At 41.1% G+C, this 24,061-nt stretch overlaps 1 protein-coding gene across 6 annotated transcripts; it reads left to right on the top strand.

Moving 5' to 3' along the window:
* Positions 1-2,416: 2,416 nt before the first annotated feature.
* Positions 2,417-23,045, top strand: LOC148027462 (uncharacterized). Of its 6 annotated transcripts, none has more exons than XM_087689170.1 (4): positions 2,417-2,491; positions 2,618-2,705; positions 2,836-2,890; positions 22,213-23,045. In XM_087689170.1, the coding sequence occupies exon 4, from the start codon at positions 22,334-22,336 to the stop codon at positions 22,826-22,828; it is 495 nt and encodes a 164-aa protein (XP_087545296.1). In that variant the 5' UTR covers positions 2,417-2,491; positions 2,618-2,705; positions 2,836-2,890; positions 22,213-22,333; the 3' UTR covers positions 22,829-23,045. The 6 variants fall into 6 exon arrangements, with proteins under 6 accessions (XP_087545296.1, XP_087545293.1, XP_087545295.1 ...); XM_087689167.1 differs by having other exon boundaries at positions 22,224-23,045; XM_087689169.1 differs by having other exon boundaries at positions 22,235-23,045.
* Positions 23,046-24,061: the final 1,016 nt, after the last annotated feature.

Consider the following 24,061-nt stretch of genomic DNA (forward strand, 5'->3'; position numbering starts at 1 on the left):
TAAAATTATACTAGTTCCATCTAAACCTTCTTGATCTTCAATGCATTCTAGTTGCACATTACATGGAATTTAAAAGCATGGAAAATGGTAATTACATCTTCTCCATAATGAGGCACTCTCTATAGTTATTTGGCACATTTATCAATGTAGCAATATAAAAGGAAAAATGTAGTTGACTCTTAATTGTGGCAAGGCTGAAATAGAGTGAGGAGGCGATCAAAACCCCACACTTGCTTATCTTATGGGACTCCTTACGAGTCTATAAATGTCAAACTACGAACCATATGTGCAAATATGCAACCACATTGAACGCTTGTGGGATATAAAGACCCATGCTAGGCATTCACATATACCCCTTTGTACAAAACATTACACAACATCGTGCCCATAGTTAAGACATATGTATGAAATAGGTTTGCAAATGTGAATACCCATACAACATTTATCATCAAACCTTTTTATACGTCATCCTACACAAGCACATGTGCATCATATAGAGACATGGTAAAATTGAGGTGAGGGATGAGTTTTAAGGTTATACACATGCGATATGCTAATGAAAGCGCTTTAAGGGGCAAGTTTATTTTGAGGGGGGGTAGAGAGACTTAAACAAAACATATGGCTAATGCATATGTGCATACATGTGTAGTGTAAAGAGCCATGATCACACTAACCAATGCAAACACATATAAGCACATAGGCATAGACATAGAGATAGACACACCCATTCTGCATTTAGCATCCCACACGTGAATAGGTCAAACAAAGGGGGAAAAGAGAGAATGGTATAAGTGAAGGTGTCAAAAGTATATGAACAACAATAAGAGTTCAATTTAGCAAGATGGACTAGTATAACATTTATAATATTTTCTCAAACATAATATTATATATATACACATAACATTGAATGTATATTAATATATGGGGATTTCTTTTGTGTATCCCAATACGGATTGATAGTACTTCTTTCATGGGATTTTTTATTTTCCTTTTCTTAAAATTTGTTGGTAGGGATATGTCAAGGTCAAAGAATTTCTCTTAGTAATATACCTTGAGAGTACACATTGACATTTTTTCAAATTGTTAAAGGAATGCTATCATAATGGTCGATGTGCTGTCTCCCTCTCTCTCTCATTAGGGCACATTTCAATAAAATGGTAGTTTAATGAGCTTTTATGGTGTACTATTGGGATGGCCTAGTAGTGTTTAATTCCATAAGTGCACTACATCTACAACGAAAACATCAAGCATATGGCAATTGTTGCATGTGTAAATGTGGCTTGCACACAAAGCTCAACACTAATAGTAGCAATAAATAGAGGTAGGAAAAACATGTAGGTAGAGAGAATATCTACATTAGTTTTGCTATAGCCATGTGGGTGTATGCAACAATGATAACTTGGTCATATATTTCCTATTTTGCCTACCTATTTAGTGAATTGATAGGTTAAACTATTGTGTATTGCTCCTTGTGTTTATATGAGCGATATCCTATGCACAAATAAAAGAGATAGTTTGCGACATGGTTGTTGTCAAATTGGGATATCGGTGATAATAATAGGAGTGAGGTGTAATATGAGCAAGCTTGGAAAACCATTTCTCACCTCTAGTTTTATACAAATTGTGTTGAAGCTTGCTTTTCCATTATAATAAATATTTGAAGGTTTTGTGAGTAACATGATGGAAACCTATACGTTCACAAAGAGAGCAACATGGGTATCCTAGGCCACATTAATGCATCAAACCATTGTTTTACACTAGTTAGTTTTATAAGTTATATCATGTAGGGAAATAAAGTGGTTAGGTAGTAACATGGATGGTCTTCCTAACCATGCAAGGGATAGGGTCATGAAAAGCACTGCGCAGCCCATGAGGATTGAAAACACACCATTGCATCTTCAGACCACTTGAATTTAGGATGATTTATGGTCCTTTGTAAGGCTTAAACTTCAACGCGTTTAGGGTAACGGGGCCACTGGTGAAATGTGTGCTAAAATAAAAAATTCCTTTGGACTTGTAATGCAGAAAAGAGAGGAAAATATGCTGGGAATCTTGCTTGGTATCATAGAGTGATATGCTAAAAAAGTGTCACTTTACTAGCTCACAATTGTACAGGAAAATTGCAAGTGTCCTATTGATTGTACGTAATACGAGAGATTAGAAAAATTAACAGTAGACACACTAGATTCCTTTTGATGTCACCGATGTACTCATATTTGCAAATCTCAAAAGAAGATGTAAAATCCCCTCCCAAACATACCTCTTTTTGGTTAGGTGTAGGACATAATTGGGGCTTTTAGCCATGGAGAATCCAAAGGCCTAAATTACATTAAAAATAAAAACAAGCCTTAAATATTAAACTAAGTTGTGGCGTCTAAAGAAACGCTTTATAAGTAAAATAGTCAAATAATGGCCGGGTCCTTTTCTTTACACGATAACTATGTGTAGGGTTTCTTCCGTGACTCCACAGTGCGACAACGCTCTCATCCTGGTAAGCTTCCCGCGACCTGTCCATCCCCCTTTTTTACCCTATCAAGCAATGTCTGTCGTTGCAGAAAATGGAAAATGCCATGGCCGCTTATCACAGCCTTTTACAGCTCGTCTTGTTGACTTACAGTGTGCGATCGTGCATGAAATGAGCGCATTTGCCGCCCGTTTTTGTCTGCTCGAAGAGCTTGCAGAGGCCGATGGCGCGGAAAGGGTGAGTGAGTATCTCACAATCGTTTTGCAGCAGCTAAAGTAATAATCGGGTAGCTGATGGGTGCGCTGTTCCTTTTTTTTTTTCTCTCCCCTCTCGCCCCCTTTTGTCCCCGTCCTTCCCCCCCCCGAGGACAGGTGAGGTCCTCACAATGTGGACGAAGCTTAGCACCATAATCGACTCAGTAAAAGAGTGAGTCCGCTGTTCTTGCCTTTATCAAAGTGCGTGTTTACTTGAAGATATGGTGTTTAAACTTGATTTCCTCCGAGGGAAGTTGCAAATTTATCACGCAGTTGACATCACAAGAAGGATCGAATGAGTAGTCATCCATCCTCCAGGACCTAAGTTTGCTTGTAATACCGTGTTCCCAGGATGAAGTATTAGGGGCAAGTTGTGTGGCAGGGTATCTATTGGCTGGCTACTATGTCCAGAGAGGAAAATCTCTGGCTTTTATAGGCTGAAAGAGGTATTATAGGTCTATGGGAGTTGACTTTTAATCTCAGCCAGGTTCACATTGTGCCTTATGAAAATTAAGCTGCATTGCATCATACTATAAATAAACTTAAACCTGTTTGATTTTTAAGGTTGTTTTGGCTGAACATAGAGTCTTAGGGTTGTGGAAAAAATTAGGTGATAAGAAACTATATGAGAAATTGATGGCTGTTCACAAGGCTTCATTTTTTCAAAGTCTAAATGTTTTCTTTTGCACTCTAGCATTACAGTGCATAATATGGTGTACCAAGCAATTATTATGCATCGATGTATTGTACTTTAATGTACCCCAAAAAAGTATTGACTTACTTGTGCACTCAAAGCTGTGAAAACCAAGGTTCAAACAAAAGAGCACTTACAATTGCATTCATATGGTATTGTGATATTGAATGAAACATGCAAATTGCTGATTGGCACGATCAAATTATTACATCACTTTTGAGAAGAGTGTTCCTCCCAGTAGAACATCCTCCACGTTGCTTGCAAAGGAAGAGCCATCTTCACAAGATAATGCAAGCGTAAAAGTGGGAGGCCCAAGCATGTAAGGTGTCCTCAAAATCGAACTATCAAAATAACTAGAGATGACGACTATCATCAAACTTGAATGATAATGTCCATGTATCTAGTAGTTAAATAAAATTAGATTGAGAGATTATGTCTATCGAGTAGATTTGACTAAGTCTAATAATTGGGCCTAACTAAGTTTGCACCTAAAAAGTGTCACTTTCATGATGCAACTATAGTGCGAAGTAGCCTTGTCATGGGGTGTTACTTCCATTTCTAATCATCCAAGCTTACAAGTGTGGGGGTCTTCTAGCGAGTGATGATGGTTTGGATTTGGCATTGATGAGGGCGATGAGGTTGTTTCCTTGGGGTTATGGGTATCTTGCCTTGGATACATCGGTAGCTCATGCTAGGATAACTCCTTCTGAGGATGCCCTGTAAATGGCTTGGGGGAGGGGGACCTTTCTAGAAGCCAACATTGTGAGGGTATACTTACTTTTGCAAAGCAAACATAGATTATGCAAAGATGACTGATACAATGAAAAAAAATAAAAACTTAAAAGAATAAGAGAATGGCGAATGCGAGAAACTATATTAGCACATGATTTAGAGAGAGACGCCCCTGACATATTGACCGAAGTTTGGTAGGTACAAATCCTGGAGCTAGGATTGACATTCATGTTCATGATGGGTGAGTTCTTTGATAGAGAGCGGGTGGCTTTCGTTTACAGCTCACATGAGGGAACACTTTGGTAGTTTGGCCAAAGGAGGGGATCCATACTCATTTATGTGCTATGGTATTGGTGACAGGATGGTCATGTGTGCTACATCAACGGCATTGTTGATAGACATTGTGAGCTACTATAATCTTCTCTATTTTTCGGAGCTAGTATGATCGACATCGACATCAAGTTCTCTTCGAGGTACCTTGGTGGTGGTTTGATCACCCACCACTGCTTGGGTATCCATGGTTCTACATGGTGGTTCTATGTTGTATGGTTTATGATTCATTCTCATTGTACCATTGTATTGTATCAGATCACCCATGATCTGAGAGAGGGTGTTAGCAGATATGTCAGCTCGTGTGAGTTTGAGGTGCAGAGGCCTGGATACATTATTTAGGTTATTTAGGCATTTTTTAATCGTGTCATTTTATGGTCATATGGGGCATTTATTATTGGCCGACCAGCATTAAATGCTAGCCGACCAAACATATTTTATAGCATTATTTGTGTCTAATTATGATGACTCGTCGGAGGAGTCCACATCCCGCTTCGTCTTCTGCTCCTTTTTCTTCCTGGAAGCTGCTAACTCTTTGCAGTCCCTCCGCAAGTGACCCTTCTTGCTACAGTGGTAACATTGGGCCTTTAACTCTTTCATCTTCGAACCCCTCTCTAAAGCGGCAAGAGCCTCATCCGAATCTCCATGTAATGTATCATTAGTGGATGTGCACGGAGGAGCCATCTATAGAGGATTTAGAAGAGAAGTAGAGAAGAGAAGATATTTGGAGAGGGAACATAGCCAAAACACGAGCACAGATTGCAAAAAAACAAGAGTTTACATACAATATAACCCAAAATCTAGCCAAAAGAAGACAAGCTGTTGCAAAAAATCAACAAATCAGTCAAAAACTGCCAAAAACAGCCAAAACGTCTTGAAGGTACAATCGCCCAATCAGGAAGGGGACAGGAACACCAAAACGCAAGCTGAATATTGCTACTGAAAAATTGTTCTAGCAGCTTGAAAACCGAAAACACAGGCAGCAGAGGGGTGGTAGACAACAGGCAATGGCAAATCTGCGAAAAACGCAGGTAAAACTCGTCGCTTGTATGAAATAGCAGACACCTGATTGGCAAGGGTGAAAACAGTCCTGAAACTAGCAAGAAAACACAGCAGGAACACAAATCCTGAAACCTGATACCATGTCGAAGTGGTGTAGCAATGGAAGTGTAAACATAAGCTGTAATAAACTGCTGAAACACAAGACAAAAGAGAAAGGGAAAGAAAGAACACAATATAGATGAGAACTCAGGTATATGCTCGGGAAATGGAATCCGTATATCAAACACAAGACTGCTGCATACAACAATGAGTCACTGGCTTCGAGGGCACTGGCACCAGCTCCTCTCTCCACGGGAACTCCAAGTGGCGAACTGACCAAGTGAGGAGAAGCAGCCCATAATAATTAGGCACAAATAATGCCATAAAATATGTCAGGTCAGCCAACAATAAATGCCCAATATGACCATAAAATGACAATAAAAAATGCCTAAATGACCTAAATAATGTGCCCAAGCCTTTGCACCTCAGACTCACACATGAGTTGACATATTTGCTAACACAATAGCCTCTCTTGTGTAAGTGGATGGAGAGTGTTGTCCTTTGAAATGAATCATGAGTCTAGCAAAGTACTGAGCTTGATGCAAGATGGTGAAGGGATATGTCAGGTAACTACACAAGTTGAGGAGCCAAAATGTATAGATTTGGGGATGTCAAGGTAAAGGAGATGCATAGATCTAGCAAAATGCAACCACCACCTTGGCAAGGGGTAGTCTAATATTGATGCACAACCTCCAAGGATGGCAATCACCAATCTCATTGGTTGTAGACATTAAATGCAATAAATTGAAAGTGGTTGGCAATAGTTGAAATGCAGCTACAAAGATGGGCAACAATAGGACGAGGAAGAGATACAATAGAGTTGATGACTTAAGCAATTAGATGGTGATGCCAAGGGCAACAATGATGATGTTGACTTTTGAAAAATGGCTCTATATCCCCATTCTATCCAAGAATACATAGTCTCAGCTACCAATGTAGGGTCGAGAATTTGTCTCTTTAGCGTAGTTGTCATGGTGTTTGACAAGTAGTGGAGGCTCAATGTTAGGCAATAGCGACTGGGGAGAGAGTTAGCAGCAACAATAGAGAGTGATGCACAATGTGTGGGTACGAAAGATGTACCATCCTTAAGGTTTTTGATAGTTATATGTAAAGGACTAAAGTACAAGTGCAAGGGTGTGTTCACACTCAAGCATGTATAAAAGGCACGGTGGCCCTTTATTCCCAATAGCCTGCTGCCTTCTACCTAAAGGTAGCACGCCTGAAGGTCGAGAAAAGAATCAACTAAGTCTAAGTATGTAAAGCTAAAATACACATACTATCCAGCTTCCATCTGTGACACATACTATCCAACTCCCATCTGTTAGAGATTGTCATTTCTTGGACAACTAGGAGTGTTACAGTGTGGAGAGCAGGTCAAAGTAGCAGACACGCAGGTGCCATGTCAACAGCCACGTCATCGTTGCAAGGGCAGATGCCATGTGGTAGTCTGCAATCGGACAGGTGCAGTCGGCTAGTATAATCGGATAGTTTTGCACCAGTCGGCTGCATTTAATGCAATCGACCTGGTCATTATTTTGCATTTCTTTTCTGTTATATATAGCAACTCTTCAACACATTGTTTCACACTTGTATTTGATAGATTTCAGCTTGCTGGTGATAGAGATAGCATTGGGGCTGATGGAGATCGAGGTCCTGAAGACAGAGACATACGTAGATATTCTCTCTACACCCATGTATAATTCTGCATCCTTATACAGCATTCTTTATTGTAGATTTTTTGCGTTTCACTCTCTTTCTCTCTCTCTCTCTCATCTCTTTGTTCACTCTTTGTCACGGTCATTTCACTTCCGCATTGCTTCACTCTGACATGGAGTTAGAGCATTGAAGGATTGACCTAGGGTGGATCTAACTGAAGAGTTTTCAATGTGGACACAAGGCTGCGTTTTCAGCGTTCAAGTGCGAGCAAGTGGGTTGCGCATAAGAACAAGGTTGAGGCGAGTGTGGGCGTGCGAGAAAAGAGAAGATTTGCTGAAGCTGTTGTTGTTTTTCTGCTGTTAGATAAGGAAGAAGGTTGCGTTTTTGACCTTCAAGTGCAGATTTTACCTTTTCATCGCCTCCGGTGGTTGAAGAAGGTTCAGGAAGCAGAGACGAGAGCCCTAGCATGTTGTGTTTTCACAGTTGGGGGGTTTCTTTTGCGTTTGTGCAGGCATTGCAGGTGAAGATGTCTATAGAGACTGACGTGGAGTTCTAGGTGATCATGGACTAGAAGGTGCTTGTCATAAGAAGGACAAAGAGGAAGAATCGACATGCGATATTTATGGTAAGACCGGCCACTGGAAGAAGGATGTCCTCGACAAGGACAAGTAGGACATGAAGGATTCTGGAGTGGTGGTTGCACCCTCATCAGCTGCTTTTCTACATTTAGTTGTCATTGAGGACTCTACATCGAAGCCTTCTGATGTTGCGATGATAGCTCCCTAGGCTTGAGAGTGGATTGTGGACAGTGGTGCCTCACGGCCTATGACTCCTTTGATAGTTGCTGTTGCCCATTTGCGACCCTCGTGTGGATAGATTCTCGTAGGAGACAGCTCTTTTGTGTCTATTGCTGCACGAGGTGAGATGCAGTTGATTTCAGATGGACGCGGTGGTATCCACACTTCACAGGTGTTGCATGTGCCAGGTTTAGGGTATCATTTGCTTTCAGTCCAGAAGATTTGTTCTCTTGGTCTCTTGGTGGAGTTTGATAGTGATGTTGTTCGAGTGCTTGATCGTGGATCGAGGAAGGTTTTCTCTTCAGGGTATGAGAAGAATGACATCTACAAATTGAAGTCTTCTTTTGCTCTTATCTCTCTTTTTCTTACCTCTCAGACACAATCCGAGTTATGGCATGCTCGGTTTGGCCACCTGAACTGAGTATCTTTGCAAGGCGTCTCGAGGATCACTTGTTCGAGGTTTATCAAACATAGTGGTGAGCCAGCATCCATGTGTCTCATGCATTCGTGGGAAGCAGTATAGGGATGCGATTTCCAATAGAGCTTCGAGGCGGTCTACTTCACCTATGGAGCTTGTATCTACATATCTATGTGGCCCTATGAGGAATGAGTCCTTGAAGGGGAGCTTGTACTTCATGTTGATTGTAGATGACTACAGTAGGATGACATGGGCTTACTTCTTGACGCTGAAGTCGGAGTCTTTCCCCCACTTCAATGATTGGCTTCTCTTCAAGGAGAGCCGATCGGGTTAGAGATTGAAGACCTTGCGATCAAACAAGGGTGGTGAATTTGTTTCTAATGACTTTATTGGTTTTTATGCAGATAGAGGCATTCACTAGGAGTTTGCTAATACCAACACTCCTCAAGAGAATGGCGTTTTGGAGCGGAAGAATTGAAGTGTGATCGAGATGGCACGCACTATGATGGAGCATTGACAATCACCTCAGTTTTTGTGGGCCGAGGCAGTGGCTACTGCAGTCCACATTCTTAATTGATCCCCACTTCGGTCGTTGAGAGGATAACACATTTTGAGGCTTACTTTGGGACTAAGCCTGATGTCTCTTATTTTAGGATCTTTGGGTGTGGCGCCTATGTGCACATCTCGAAGACTCAGCGTGACAAATTTGAGGTGGCTTTCCGACGACGGGTTTTTGTTGGCTACTGTTCCTAGTCCCAAGGTTATTGCTTGTACGATCTCGTAAAGTGGGATGTCTACACGAGTCGAGATGTGCAGTTCGTGGAAGTTTCGGCCACAGAGGGGGGTGAGGAGCACCCTGTACTTGAACATCTAGGGGAGAGTTGGGCTCCTGAGACAGTTCCTTTGGAGCTAGAACCTCTCGACAGAGATTCCTCTTCAGATTCCGAGTCTTCTTTTCCACTGGCTTTCCTAGAGGAGATCTCGCCAGTGGATGTACCGGAGTCTTCAGTAGATGGGGAGTGTCGAGGAGAGATCCGGCCTCCTCGTTGAGCCCGTGACACACTTCCTGATTCAGGGATTGAGGGGGTCCTTGTGGAGTGGGAACTGTAGGATGGACCGCAAAGGTCACGGAGGCACTGTGCACATTCTTCAGAGCTTCTTTGCTCTAACTACTATTTGATGCCCCATGTTATGCAAGATCAAGAGCCTACATCAATGAAGGAGGCTTTATGGTCTGATCATTGGCGGAAGGCGATGGAAGCCGAGTTGGAGGCTATTGAGCGGAATGGCACTTGGTTCCTTGTGCCTCGTTCCTCTCATAAAGTGATTGAGGATCAAGACTACACATCAACGAAGAAGGCTTTATAGTCTGATCATTGGCGGAAGGCGATGGAAGCCGAGTTGGAGGCTATTGAGCGGAATGGCACTTGGTTCCTTGTGCATCGTCCCTCTCATAAGAAGGTGATTGGTGTCAAATGGGTCTTCAAGACCAAGTATCATAGTGATGGCTCGTTGGACAAGCATAAGGCTCGCCTTGTTGCTAAAGGTTTTACACAATACCCGGGTGTTGACGTCCATGATACTTTTGCCCCTACAGCTCGCATGGCGACTATTCGTGCTGTTCTTGCCTTGGCTGGTCATAGGAGATGGCCTGATTTTTAGTTGGATGTGAAGTTGGTCTTCTTGAATGGTGATTTGAAGGAGATCCATGTTGAGCAGCCTCTTGGCTTTGGGTCCTTAGATGGGCAGGTTTAGAGGTTAAAGAATGCCTTGTGTGGCCTGAAGCAGGCTCCGCATGCTTGGAACGAGAAGATTGATTCATTTCTCCAGGCCAAGTTGGGATATCGGCGCTCTAGGACCGATCCGTAGCTTTATGTGCACACTTTCGAGGGAGGTCGTGTGTTGTTTGTTTTGTATGTTGATGACTTGATTATTGCTGGTGCTCATACCCAGAAGGTCGAAGAGACGAAGGTAGCCCTACACCAGAAGTTTGAGATGACGGATTTAGGACTTCTCCATTTCTTTTTGGGCCATGAGATTTATCAATCTCAATGGGGGATTTTCATCTCTCAGCAAAGATATGTACAGGAGCTCTTGGTGACTTTTGAGATGGAGGATTGTCGGTCCATTTCTACTCCTATGGATCCGAATTGAAAGGCCACTTCACACGCAGATTCTCCTTTGGCGGATGCTACTCGCTACGGTCAACTGCTTGGATCATTGATTTGGCTCCTCAACATGCAGGTTGATCTATGTTTTGCTGTAGGTCTCTTGGCTGGGTTCATGAGTGCACCTCAACATGTGCATTGGCAGGTTGCTCAAAGGATACTTTGGTTTTTGAGGGGGACCTCTGACCTTGGGATTTTCTATGGAGCAGGTACAGGTACTTCTGAGTTCTTGTGGGTTGGAGTGATTTAGATTGGGCTGGCGATGTGGATCAACGGCGGTCTACTACAGGTTATTGTTTTACCTTGGGTGTTGGTGCTATCTCTTGGAGTAGCAAGAAGCAGCCCACGGTAGCCCTATCTTCAACTGAGGTAGAGTATCGGGCTGCGTCTTCTACCACATGTGAGACTGTGTGGCTTCGGCGGTTGTTTTGCCCCTAGACTCATCCTACTCTCTTGTAGTGCGACAATGAGAGTTGCATTGCCTTGGCACGGAATCTTGTTTTCTATGCCCGGATGAAGCACAGAGAGATCCAATACTACTTCATTAAGGAGAAGCTTTTGGATGCGACTATAGATGTGGAGTACTACAAGACGGAGGATAATCGTGCAGATTTGTTCACAAAGGCATCTCCCCAGGCTCTTCTTCGAAGACATGCTAGACCCCTCAACCTTATGTCTTGTCCAGTTATGAGAGGGGGCGTTAGAGATTGCCATTCCCTGGACAACCAAGAGTGTTACAGTGTGTAGAGAAAGTCAGAGCAGTAGACACGTAGGTGCCACGTCAGTAGCCACGTCATCACCATTAGGGCAGATGCCACGTGCAGTCTGCAGTCGGCCAGTACAGTCGGACAATTTTGCACCAGTCGGCTGCATTTAATGCAGCTGACCTTGTCATTATTTGGCATTTCTTTTCTGCTATATATAGCAACTCTTCAGCACATTGTTTCACACTTGTATTTGACAGATTTCAGCCTGCTGGTGACAAAGACAGCACTCGGAGCTGACGGAGATTGAAGTCCTCAAGATGGAGACATACGCAGATATTCTCTTTGCACCCGTGTATAATTCTGCATCCTTACACAACATTCTTCACTGCAGATTTTCTGCGTTTTAGTGTCTCTTTCTCTCTCTCTCTCTATCTCTCTCTCTTCTCTCTGTTCACTCTTTGTCACGGCCATTTCGCTTTTGCCTTGCTTCACTCAGACATCATCATCTATCGGGAATGAGTGAATTGCTCTACTGGAAGTCCCTTTGTGAGAAGATTTGCAGGATTATCATTTGTATGTATCTTGACAAGCTCAATGCTTTTGCTATCTAGTACATCCTTGATAAAGTGATACTTCACTTGTATATGCTTCGCCTTTGTATGAAAGATGGGATTATGTGCTAGCATGATAGCACTTTGACTATCACAGTGGAGGACAGGAGTCAGTGATGCCAAGCTCTCACACCAGACGTGAAAGCCATAAAGCCTCCTTGCATGCCTCAATGGCAGCCCATACTCTGCCTTTGTAGTAGACAATGCAACACACTTATGTAGCCTTGAGATCCAAGAAACTGCTCCCCTGTGAAAGTGAATAAATATCTTGAGGTAGACTTCATGCAATTAGCATGACCAGCATAGTTTGCATTCGTAAAGCCAATGACATATGCTTTTTGCTTTCCAAAGAAGAAGCACACATCCTTTGTGTCCTTAATATATCTCATGATACCTTTCATTGCTTCCCAATGCTTTCTACCAGGATGTGCCATGTACTTGCTAACCACTCCTATCGCAAATGCTATGTCAAGACGTGCAGCAACCATAACATACATCAAGCTACCCATAGTTGAAGCATATGGGACCTTAGCTATTTTAGCCTTTTCATTATCGGATGTAGGCTGTCCTCTACATTGAGTTTCACATAAATGGTACACCAATTGCTTTTCCTCCCTCCATATTGAAATGCTGCAAGCCCATACTCTGCCTTTGTAGTAGACAATGCAACGCACTTATGTAGCCTTGAGATTCAAGAAACTGCTCCCCTGTGAAAGTGAATAAATACCTTGAGGTAGACTTCATGCAATTAGCATGACCAGCATAGTTTGCATTCGTAAAGCCAATGACATATGCTTTTTGCTTTCCATAGAAGATGCACACATCCTTTGTGTCCTTAAGATATCTCATGATACCTTTCATTGCTTCCCAATGCTTTCTACCAAGATGTGCCATGTACTTGCTAACCATTCCCACCGCAAATGCTATGTGAAGACGTGTAGCAACCATAGCATACATCAAGCTACCCACAGTTGAAGCATATGGGACCTTAGCCATTTTAGCCTTTTCATTATCGGATGTAGGCTGTTCTTTGCATTGAGTTTCACATAAATGGTACACCAATTGCTTTTCCTCCCTCCATATTGAAATGCTGCAAGCCTATACTCTGCCTTTGTAGTAGACAATGCAACACACTTATGTAGCGTTGAGATCCAAGAAACTGCTCCCCTGTGAAAGTGAATAAATACCTTGAGGTAGACTTCATGCAATTAGCATGACCAGCATAGTTTGCATTCGTAAAGCCAATGACATATGCTTTTTGCTTTCCAAAGAAGATGCACACATCCTTTGTGTCCTTAAGATATCTCATGATACCTTTTATTGCTTCCCAATGCTTTCTACCAGGATGTGCCATGTACTTGCTAACCACTCCCACCGCAAATGCTATGTCAAGACGTGTAGCAACCATAGTATACATTAAGCTATCCACAGTTGAAGCATATGGGACCTTAGCCATTTTAGCCTTTTCATTATCGGATGTAGGCTGTCCTCTGCATTGAGTTTCACATAAATGGTACACCAATTGCTTTTCCTCCCTCCATATTGAAATGCTGCAAAATCTTGGATGCATACTCTTGCTGTGACAGTTAAAGAAGATCTTTCGATTTGTCTTTGAGTATACGCATGCCAAGAATATGATTGGCTTCACCAAGATCCTTCATATAAATGTTGCTATGTAGGTTCTGCTTCAATGTGTCTAACGCACGAACATCCCTTCCATCAATCAAAATGTCATCCATATACAAAATTAGTATAATAAGGCTGCCATTTGCCACCTTCTTGGTATACAAGCAGTGATCCACTTGACTTCTTTGAAAACCTTGAGATTGCATGAATGTATCAAAATGATGATACCATTCACACGTTGTCTGTTTCAGCCCATACAAGCTTTTGTTGAGTTCACATACCATCTTTTTTTGCCCCTTTGCCATAGAACCTTTTGGTTGTTGCATATATATGTCCTCATGCAAATCACCATGTAAGAAAGCAGTCTTTTCATTTTATTTGTACGAGGTCCATAACATTACATGCAAGCAACCCAATATGGTTCGAAAAGTAGTCATTTTGACTATAGGAGAAAAGATCTTATCAAAGTCAATCCAATGTTCTTGCTTGTACCCTTTGGCAACTAGTTGTGCTTTGTACTTTGGTGAGGAACCAGAGGCGACCTTCATTTTGTAAACCCATTTGCATGGTAGGATTTTTTGCTCCTTGGCAAATCCACCAAATCCCAAGTACCATTTTTCTTTAGAGATTTCATCTTTGACAGCATAGCTTATTGTCATTTCTTGTTCTTCTTTCTGTCCATTGCTTCCTTGAAGCATGGTAGTTTACCACAGTCTGTCAACATGACATAATCAACAACATAAATCGCACTAGGAACTAACCTATCCGGTTGTTTGGTATTTTTGGTTAGCTTATGGACCTAATGATCAATGTTTGCTAGTTGTTCAGCTTGCAAATTTGCATTAATAGCTTGTTGTTCCAAAGGTTTAGCATGTTGTACTACCTGTTCCAGCTGCTCCAAAGGCACATTTTTTTACTAAAATTGTGGTATATCATGGGCTACTTCTTGCTGATCAATTTTAGCATCATTTCCTGCATTTATAGGGTCATTTACAGGAGGTATTTGTTGCTGTATAGGGGACACTTTTTGCTGTTCTGTAGGTTTTTTTTCCTCGAAACGCAACCCTTTTTACTTCTTCTGTCTTTTTAGGTTGTTTATGCATGCAATCTCTCAGAAGATTACATCATTGCTGTATGGTTTTCCTTTTTTCGGGATCCTATAACTTATACCCATTTCTCCCTTGTTACCATATCCTAGGAAAATGCATTTACAGGACTTTGGCTCCAATTTGTTGCGTTGTTCTTTGCGTATGTGTACAAATGCCTCACAGCCAAACTCTCAAGTGTGTGTAAGAAGGTGGCTAGCCGGATCACACTTCTTGAGGAACTCTTTCTCCCTCGTTTCCCCCCTCCCCCCCCCCAAAAAAAAAGACTTGTTTGGTGACCGATTTATCGAGTATACAATTGTCATAAGAGCCTTTGTCCAAAATCCACGAGGTAATGTAGCGTGAGAGAGCATGGTATGGACCGTTGCTTGAATAGTCCTATTCATGCGCTTTGCGAAACTGTTTTGGGATGGATTATCAGGGGCAGTGAGGTCCCTTTTTATCCCTTTACTGCCAAAAAAGGCTTGGAAGGCTTTACACTCATATTTCCTACCATTGTTAGAGGGAAGACACTTTAATGTCTTGCTGGTTATATTTTTAGCAAGTGTCAGGAATTGTTTAAACTTATCCAAGGCCTCATCTTTACGACGGATCAGATAAACCCATACTTTGCGTGTGGCATCATCAACAAAGGGGATAAAATATTTCTTTCCCCTTAGAGACAACCTTGGCATCTCACATACATCTGAAAGTACCAACTCTAAGGGTGAAGATTAAAGAGACTTTTTATGTGATATTTGAGCATGCTTGTCATAAATACAATGATCACAATGGTCAAAACTAGCATATCTCAAACATGGCAAATAACCCAAACGAGGAAGCGCTTTCATTCCAATTTGGCTCATGTGCTCCAACCGGCTATGCCACAAAGACACACTTGGCTGCTCGATTATGGTGACAACATGATCATGGACAGTAGATACATGTAATGGATATAGAGTATCACTTTTAGAGCCTTTGGCAACAATTCTAGAGCCCTGATATATTTTCCATTTGCTATCCCCAAAAGTGGTATGACAGCCTTCATCATCTAGCTACCTTCTGCTTATCAAGCTCTTCTCGAGGTGGGTTACATGCTTCACATTATGCAAAGTGAACATTGAACCATGTTGAAATGCCAACGATATACTGCCAATCCTTGCAATGTCACATGTGTTTGGTACGTGCATGAAACACGGCATTTTTAGCCAGACATATGGCACTTTGGCTATCACAACCAAGCACTAGAGTACATGCAGAGAGACCAAAATCCTTGACCAATCGGCCAAGCCAAATAGCTTCCTCAGAAGCTTCTGTGGCTGAAATATATTCAGCCTTTGTAGTACTCAATGCCACAATTTTCTGTAACCTTGAATGCCAAGAAATATCCCCATTAGCCTAAGTAAAGACATACCCATTGGTAGATTTTCTAGTGTCAAGATCTCTTGCCATGTCTGAATTACATAATCCGTGCAACTCTAGTGTACCTTTTTCATAGCATATACACTTGTCTTGTATAACTTTTAAGTATCTAAAGATACATTTCACTGCCTCCCAATGTGGCTTGCTAGGGTTAGACATGAATCTACTAATAAGTCCCATTGCATGAGCAATATTAGGGCGGGTTGCAACCATGGCATACATCAAAGAACCACAAGCTGATGCATAATGTATGCCCTTCATAGCACTAGTCACTGTATCATCCTTTGGGCAATCAGCTTTGCTAAGCTTTGTATGTGGCGGTAAAGGCACACCAAGAGGCTTAGCATCAACCATATTAACTCTGTCGAGTACTTTGCTAATATACTTGCCTTGTGAGAGAAACAAGTGGTGCCCTCAACCTCTTTTAATGCGCATGCTCAAATGTGTTTAGTTGCCCCTAAATCTTTCATTGAGAAGGTTGAACTCGGTTGCCTTTTAAGAGTATTCAAAGTACTCTTATGCTTTCTAGCAATCAGCATGTCATCCACATATAAGACTAGTGTAATAAGACTTTTTAGTGTATAAGCAGTGATCTGCATGAATGTGTTTAAATCCATGGCATCCAAGGATGCAGGGAGAGCGAACGGTGAAACGACCTTGTGGAAGTCTATGCCTTTCTTTTGTGTATAGCCCTCAGCAACCAAATGTGCATTGTGCTTGGGGTTCCCATCAATACATTTCACCTTGTAAACCCATTTGTTAGGGATAGCTTTCCTATCCTTTGGTGAAGCTACAAGCTCCCAATCGTTATTTGCATACTAAGACTTCATATCTTCTTGCATAGCAAGCTCCTACTTTCTCTTGTTTTCACATGACTGTCTCTCTCTAAATGTGAGAGGCTCACCTTCATTAGTCAATAAAATGCAATCCAAAGATGGCTGAAACCTTTGTGATTGCCTTTTGACAGTTGTAGACTTTTTTACCCAATGATTTGTATTATTAAGCAATGGGCCTATATCCTCCGGTATGTGCACACCATCACCTGGTGGTTGATTTTCAGCATTTTCTTGTTGCTATAACTTGTTTTCAGCATGTTCTTCTTGTTGTCCTATTCCATCTTGTGCATCTATTTGCTATCCATTATCTTTTGGCTGTAGCACAATAGGTTGTTGCTCAGTTTCAGTATCAAAAGGAATAGAATCTTCAGCTAATGGCTGTTGAATGGCTGGCTGTTCATGTTGAAAATTGACCTACTTTTTGTCAAGGTGACCTTGTGTAGCATTTTTAAGCAACTTTGCCTCATTAAATATTGCGTCTCAGTTGTGTACTATCTTCTTGCCCTGAGGAAGCCAAACTCTATAACCCATTTTTCCCTCATCTCCATATCCCATGAAGATGCCCTTGATGGATTTCATATCTAGCTTTGTCCTTTGATCTATAGCTTTTGTGCCAAAGTTTCATTTTTGAATGAACTTCAGCCACAACCAAGAACTTGCTAGGTACCGTTTTACAATGCAAATAGTACAAAGTCCCCTTTTTACTACCCTTAATAATCAGCATAGAGCCCTTGTGGACCTTCCAAGATCCACCACCAAATATAGTAAAATATTCTCTTACATTAAGTTGCCCAACTGACAATAGACTTTTCTTTATGCTAGGTACATATTTGACATCCTGAAAAATCAGCTCTTGGTCGTTTTCAAGGGCCAAGTGAATGGTACCTACACCCTCTATCTCACATGCATGGTTGTTGCCCAAGTAAACCTTGTTTAGGCAACTTGCAATGTATTTTGAAAATGACTCCAAAGAGGGAGTAACATGAAAAGAGGCACCCCTGTCCACTATCCATGATTGGGACAACCCATTATGAGGTGAAGGTAAAGCATCGATTACCTCTTTTTTGGTGATGTGCATATTGCTTGGGGCTGCCATAATATCTACACCATTGTATGATGTTGCAATAAGTATCTCTTTAGTGTAAGGAAGCTCTTCAATGACCACACTAGATGCAACATTTGCCTTTGCAACTTCTTTTGAGGGAGAATTGTCATCATCTTTCTTGTCATCCTTCTTTTTCTTTCCTTGGTGTTTCTTTCTTTCTTGCTCTTTCTTGTAGTACCGACAATCGGGCTTTTTATGCCCTTTATGCCCACATTAATAGCAAGTAACATCTTGCTGTTTGCCCTTGCTTTTACTCATACTTTGCCTTTATTTCTTGTATTACCCCTCTTCTCTGACCTGTCTCTAAGATAATAGGTTGAACCATTGCTTTCTCCATTGGACTTTCTTTTGATCTCCTCATTGAGAATAGAGCCCTAACACCATCAAAGGTTAAAGCACAATTGTTCAATGACCACACTAGATGCAACATTTGCCTTTGCAATTTCTTTTGAGGGACAGTTGTTATTATCTTTCTTGTCATCCTTCTTTTTCTTTCCTTGGTGTTTCTTTCTTTCTTGCTCTTTCTTGTAGTACCGACAATCGGGCTTTTTATGCCCTTTATCCCCACATTGATAGCAATTAACATCTTGCTGTTTTCCCTTGCTTTTACTCCTACTTTGCCTTTATTTCTTGCATTGCCCCTCTTCTTTGACCTGCCTCTAAGATTGAGAATAGAGCCCCTAACACCATCAAAGGTTAAAGCACAATTGTTGCTTAGTGAAACAACCAAAGTACTTTTGATAGACAAAAAACACCAAAATTCTCTACAATTTCTTCAAAATCTCAAAAGTGAGAGATAATAAACTCAAATTACACTGCTTACAACACCAAGATTGCTTCAACAATGTCCCCAATGGGAATTTCACACATCAATTTTGCCAAAGTTCACAAATTTCAGCAAAAGCCCCAAAATCTCACTGACCAATCTGACCCGATTGCATTAATACATGTTCTCGAGAACATAAAACAAGCAAATTTAGCAAAATTTTGCAAAAGCCCCAAATTTCTTGGGTCCAAATGTGCACCAATGTTAGTAAGTTTGGCTCAATTGAGTAAAATTTTACTGATACATGAAAAGCCCGAGACTTTTAAAGGCCAATGTGCACAATTTCTGCAATTTCTAGGTCCAGTGTCATTGCTATACACGAATAGCATCAAATCTGGGAAAAGCCCCAAATTTTCGGGCACAAATCTACACAAAACTGAGAATTGTGCTTACACGCACGAATGCCCGTTATTGAGTAGGGGGCTCGCTTGATTAAAAAAAAAAAGATGAATTTGGGCTGAGAAGTGCTGACGTGACCAGCAAGATGACTGCCGCCACGTCATGTTGACTGCCACTTGGGTCCCGTGAGTGTCGGATGCTGCCGCTAGGCCGTTGCCTGCCAGCCATGCTGTCGGTTGGTCTCGTTTGACAGATGCCTGTTGCCATGGTGGCTTGGAAAAGCTGTGCCCGACCAACTTGACCTGTTGTCTAAACCTTTTCATCTGGTCAAAATGAATGCTTGCCGCCCCTCGACTGACTGAAAAATGACAACTTGACTCCACCTTTGCGTGCACATGCTGAACCGACTCGCACTGTCCTCAGGAAGCATGCACACTCTTGCCATAGCTTCGATACTAGTTTGTTGTAGTGCGCAATGGAATGTGAGTCAAAAATGGAGTAGGAGCAGTGCTGTGTGTGAGAGAGTGAGAATCCCAAGATGAGTGTACCAGCTTGTTACGGTACACAAAGAATAAAATGTATTTATAGGGTACAAATAAGGGTGTGTGCACACCCATATAAGTTTATACACGTGGAGATTTAAGGGACTTTACACCCAACAGAGGGAGCCTCTAGCGTGTCTTTGACGCATGAGAACTTGTGGATCTTCAACAACATGATTAAGAAAAGCTTGACTACGTTTGTTGTATTGCTCAGTAGAGTAGGTGGAGGTTATGAAGATGGGCTGGCATGCTATGGATGGAACTCCATATATATATATATATATATATATATAGAGAGAGAGAGAGAGAGAGAGAGAGAGAGAGAGAGAGAGAGAGAGAGAGAGAGAGTACACAAACTGAAAGAAATAGATTGATAATGGTAGATGAGATATGAGGGATGATAGTACAAGTGATAGGGCTGAATATATAGGCTAAGGCATCCACTTACACCTTTGACCCTTATTTAATACTAAGTGGTGTAAAAGGTCTACACCTTTGACCTTTATTTAATGCTAAGTGGTGTAAAAGGTGTTTACACTTAGACACACACTTTTGCACAATAATGTGTGTGCACACACAGGGATAAATAAATCTAACAAGCATTTCACTATCTCTTATGCGGGATAAATTTTAGTTTAAGCTGCTGTTGTAAATCCAATTATGGAAATCGTATATGATGACAAATGCATCTAGGCTTAAGAATTGAAGATTGGGATCACTCAAATCTTGCCAATGACTCATTGAAGATGATCTTGAACACTTCACAACGGATCTTGTTGAGAAGGAAGACAATCAATTGATCACAATCACCACATGTTGATATGATGCTCGTCTATGATCACTGCAATGATGAATGCAACCCACAACTTGTTGCTTCACTCATCTTTAAAATATCCCAAACTGACTTTTAAAAAGTTGACCCTTTGACATTAGTGTTGCCAAAATTTTATCAATGTTGATATTTTTGCTACCTGACACACAAAATGATGACCTGTTGTCAAAATTGCATCAACTTGCCTCATGTCATTCAGCACGCCATCAACATGTTTGCTGTGGCATTGCTAGCTAAGTACACGTGTGCAGTATACACCACTGTTATTGTACTAGTACAAATTTGGGTCAAAGGATCATACAAACCTGCCATTAAGCATGGTTGAGATGAGAATGTTTGATTGTAAATATATTGATGTTACATTCTCCTCCAACTGAGAAGTGGCCAGCCTAAGCAATCAGTTGGTTGAGAAGGAGAGTTGGGCCTTGAAGAAGGATATTTATTTTGAGATCTTCCCAAAATTTTGTGGCCATTAGTTTCTAGAGAGCTATTTGTAATGATAAAGAAGACATGTCTTCCTCCACATCTTGAAAAGCTAGGAGCTCCCAAGTTGAAGGTGATTGAGACGGAGTGAGTGAGTTCGTTTCACTTGTGCAAGCCTACCTCTCAAGATAGCTCAAGACGCTCTTTACAAAGCATCACCTCTTATAACATGTGAGGATACACTAGGGTTTGTAGAGAGAAGACAATGCACAAACACAACTGACACAATCAACTTTTGCAAGAATGCAAATGAAAGTAGAGAACGATTGAATGCAAGAAACTTGAAAAAACTGAGTATGCAATGCTCAAGGAGTGGAGGGTTGTGTATATATGTAGTATGGAAGCCAGAAAGAACATAGAGAGAGAGATGTTGAAGGGGGAAACAAACGACTGATTTGAATGAATGCAAAGTAAAGCTGAAAACAACAGCCTTTGCACATGCATGACTTCCTAGGGTAGAAAGAAATCTGGGAGAGAGAAGATGCTAGAGGTGGCTGGAATAAGTGCGACAACAACAAGAAAGGTAATGTGATCGCATTTATGGAGGAGGATCTGGGTTGGGAATGAATGGGTAGCACATTATCAAATATGCCTTAAAGCTCGGGTTTTGAATTCAAGTGTCGATTCTATTGTCATTTAAGTTCATTCTTGCCAAAGAATTGGTCATGCGATCTCGATTATGATTAGAAATCTACGCGTGTTTGAGGTAATATGTATATTCCCAAATTCTATCCTGTCACATTTCATTATATTTCATGCTATGGAAGTGACCAGTTTGACAAATATGAGCTGTCCAGATTTTGTACAGCCTAAACCTCTCTGCTGCCATGTACATACTAAACCAGTTGTATGCTATGGAACCACCTTGTAAACTGCCTATGCTTATTCTGTTGTACAAAAGAGGTTGCCTCCTGATACCTCTGCACTGAAGGTGGTGAGTGCACGGTGTTGCCAAGTAGAAATGCATGCATATGTCATAATTCCAGGGACTTGTTTTCTATCAACTGAGTCTCTCAAGACTCATAAGTATGGCTAGTTCTTGCTTCCTATTTATTCTTGTACATACCACAGGCTTTATGGATATTTATTGTTCAATGTTAATAGTTATGCTTGCTGTTAGGTAGCACTTGTTTTCTGGTTTCCCTTAACTAATGTGCACTCTTTATGCTTAAATGTTAATATAGCATTTTTCTAGGCTTACCTCAGAGACTTCTATTGGCACATGGCTCTTGCAAATGGTGAATGTTGGCTGGCCTGCTAGGCTGAGGCTTTTCTTCAAGAGAGCACCAGATTTGGTGGATAGATATGTCAAACAGTGCTAAGACCTTAGTTGAGCTTGATTTGATGAACACAGATAAGCAAGTTTTCCAAGGCACTGCCATGGCCAGCATTATCACCCAAAGAGAGTATGAACCCTCTGCAATTTACAAACAAAAGCAAAGCTTTTCTAATGACAAAAAGATGGAGGAAGGAAAGGATGCAGAAAACATGCGTGAATACAGGAAATTGAAAGATGGTGATACGGTTGAAAAGTTAAAAGTTTTCTTCGATGGTCTACAGAAGCAACATCCAGAGTCACATTTGGAGCTGCAGTATAGAGATGGTGGATGGAAAGTCTGGTGTGGGGCTTGTAAGAAGTTCTTGCGGCCTGATAAATCTGGCAAGGCACTTCACAACATTCAGAGGCAGCACTTCTCTTCTTCAAGGCACAAAAAGAACCTACATTTAATGCTACAGGCTGAAGATGAAGCTAAACATAGAAAACTGGCTGAAAAAAAAGAGAAAGAACCTAGGCAGTGACTCTTTACAGACAGCTCTGGTTATGGGGCCCAAGTGTTACTTGTATTGAATATTGGGCCTGAATGTTATCTGAATCACCTAGGATGCACTTTAAGCCTGTGAAGCAGCAAGTGCTAATTATAGTGTAAATGATATTTTGCAGTAGTCCTTAGTTGTACCTCATAAGTTATGCCTATGGCTTTACTCCATGATATGCATGAATGCTATTTGCTGTTGAAATGATTGAAGAAAAGTTCAATTTGTGGTGGTGACCTGAATTAAATTAATTTCAATATAGGGTTTCTGATTCAAAGAAAATATGGCATCTTTCCTTTTTTTTTCTGTAATGCTCATTTGGTTGGGTGTATTGGCCCTACAAGTATAGCTAACATGTGATCCTAGTCTTCTATGATGTACTCTCTTGTCCCTATTTGATGGCTCCTAGAAACCTCTCTCCCTGGCAGTACTCTCCAAGTAAATTAAAATAAGTATGCACTTGTAACAAGTGTCTGGTAAAGGACGTCACAAGTGAATTCAGTCTCTGATCCATTGCTAGAAACATAGAAACATTCTTGTCAAACGTGCTGACATTGACTGATGCTCTGAATGTTGTAAAGTGACAAAAAAGATGGATTGTTGTATTTTCCACAATGATATGGAGGTTGCCTCAAATATCTTTGAGCTTTCGTGATTAAAACTTGAAATAGCTTCTCGTCTATCATACTCCTAACTGTGGATTTGATGTTTTAATAAATAAAACTTTGGAAACGATACTAGTTTGAGTTTGCCTGCATTTAAAGCATTTTGAACCAGAAGAGGAACATTGTATAAGTAGTCAACCAACAAGGTGATACAGATTTTATTATATGGCATTGCATTTCTGTAGTAGAAATGCCTCTGAAGTTTCCATGCTTGTTTTGTGTCAAACAATTTCTGTTGTTGACATTGTCACACCTAGTCAATGGCTTGCTCGAATGGATTCACAAGGATTGAAACATCCACCCTTAGATCTATTAGCTGCCATGTGTTCAAACACCAATTGAGCCATGCGTTCAAATCTACCAATTGAGCTATACATGTTGGTCATACTTATATTTCTATTTGTATTTGATATTTTAGTAGATAGGTAGGCTACAACTTGATAGCTTCACAAGGTTGTGCAAAGGATGGCTCTCTTTGTTGGTGCTTTTCATAGGCTTTGTAATGATTTTGAAGTGAAGGGAAGTTACCATACAACTACCTTTTCGTTACACA

This window comes from Lygodium microphyllum, chromosome 12 (genome assembly GCF_053477565.2).
Source record: "Lygodium microphyllum isolate KBCC chromosome 12, Lygodium_microphyllum_v1.1.10, whole genome shotgun sequence".
Lineage (NCBI taxonomy): Eukaryota > Viridiplantae > Streptophyta > Polypodiopsida > Schizaeales > Lygodiaceae > Lygodium > Lygodium microphyllum.

Coding starts and splice junctions, on each gene's coding strand:
- LOC148027462 (XM_087689170.1), top strand. CDS start 22,334: ATGTCAAACAGTGCTAAGACCTTAGTTGAGCTTGATTTGATGAACACA.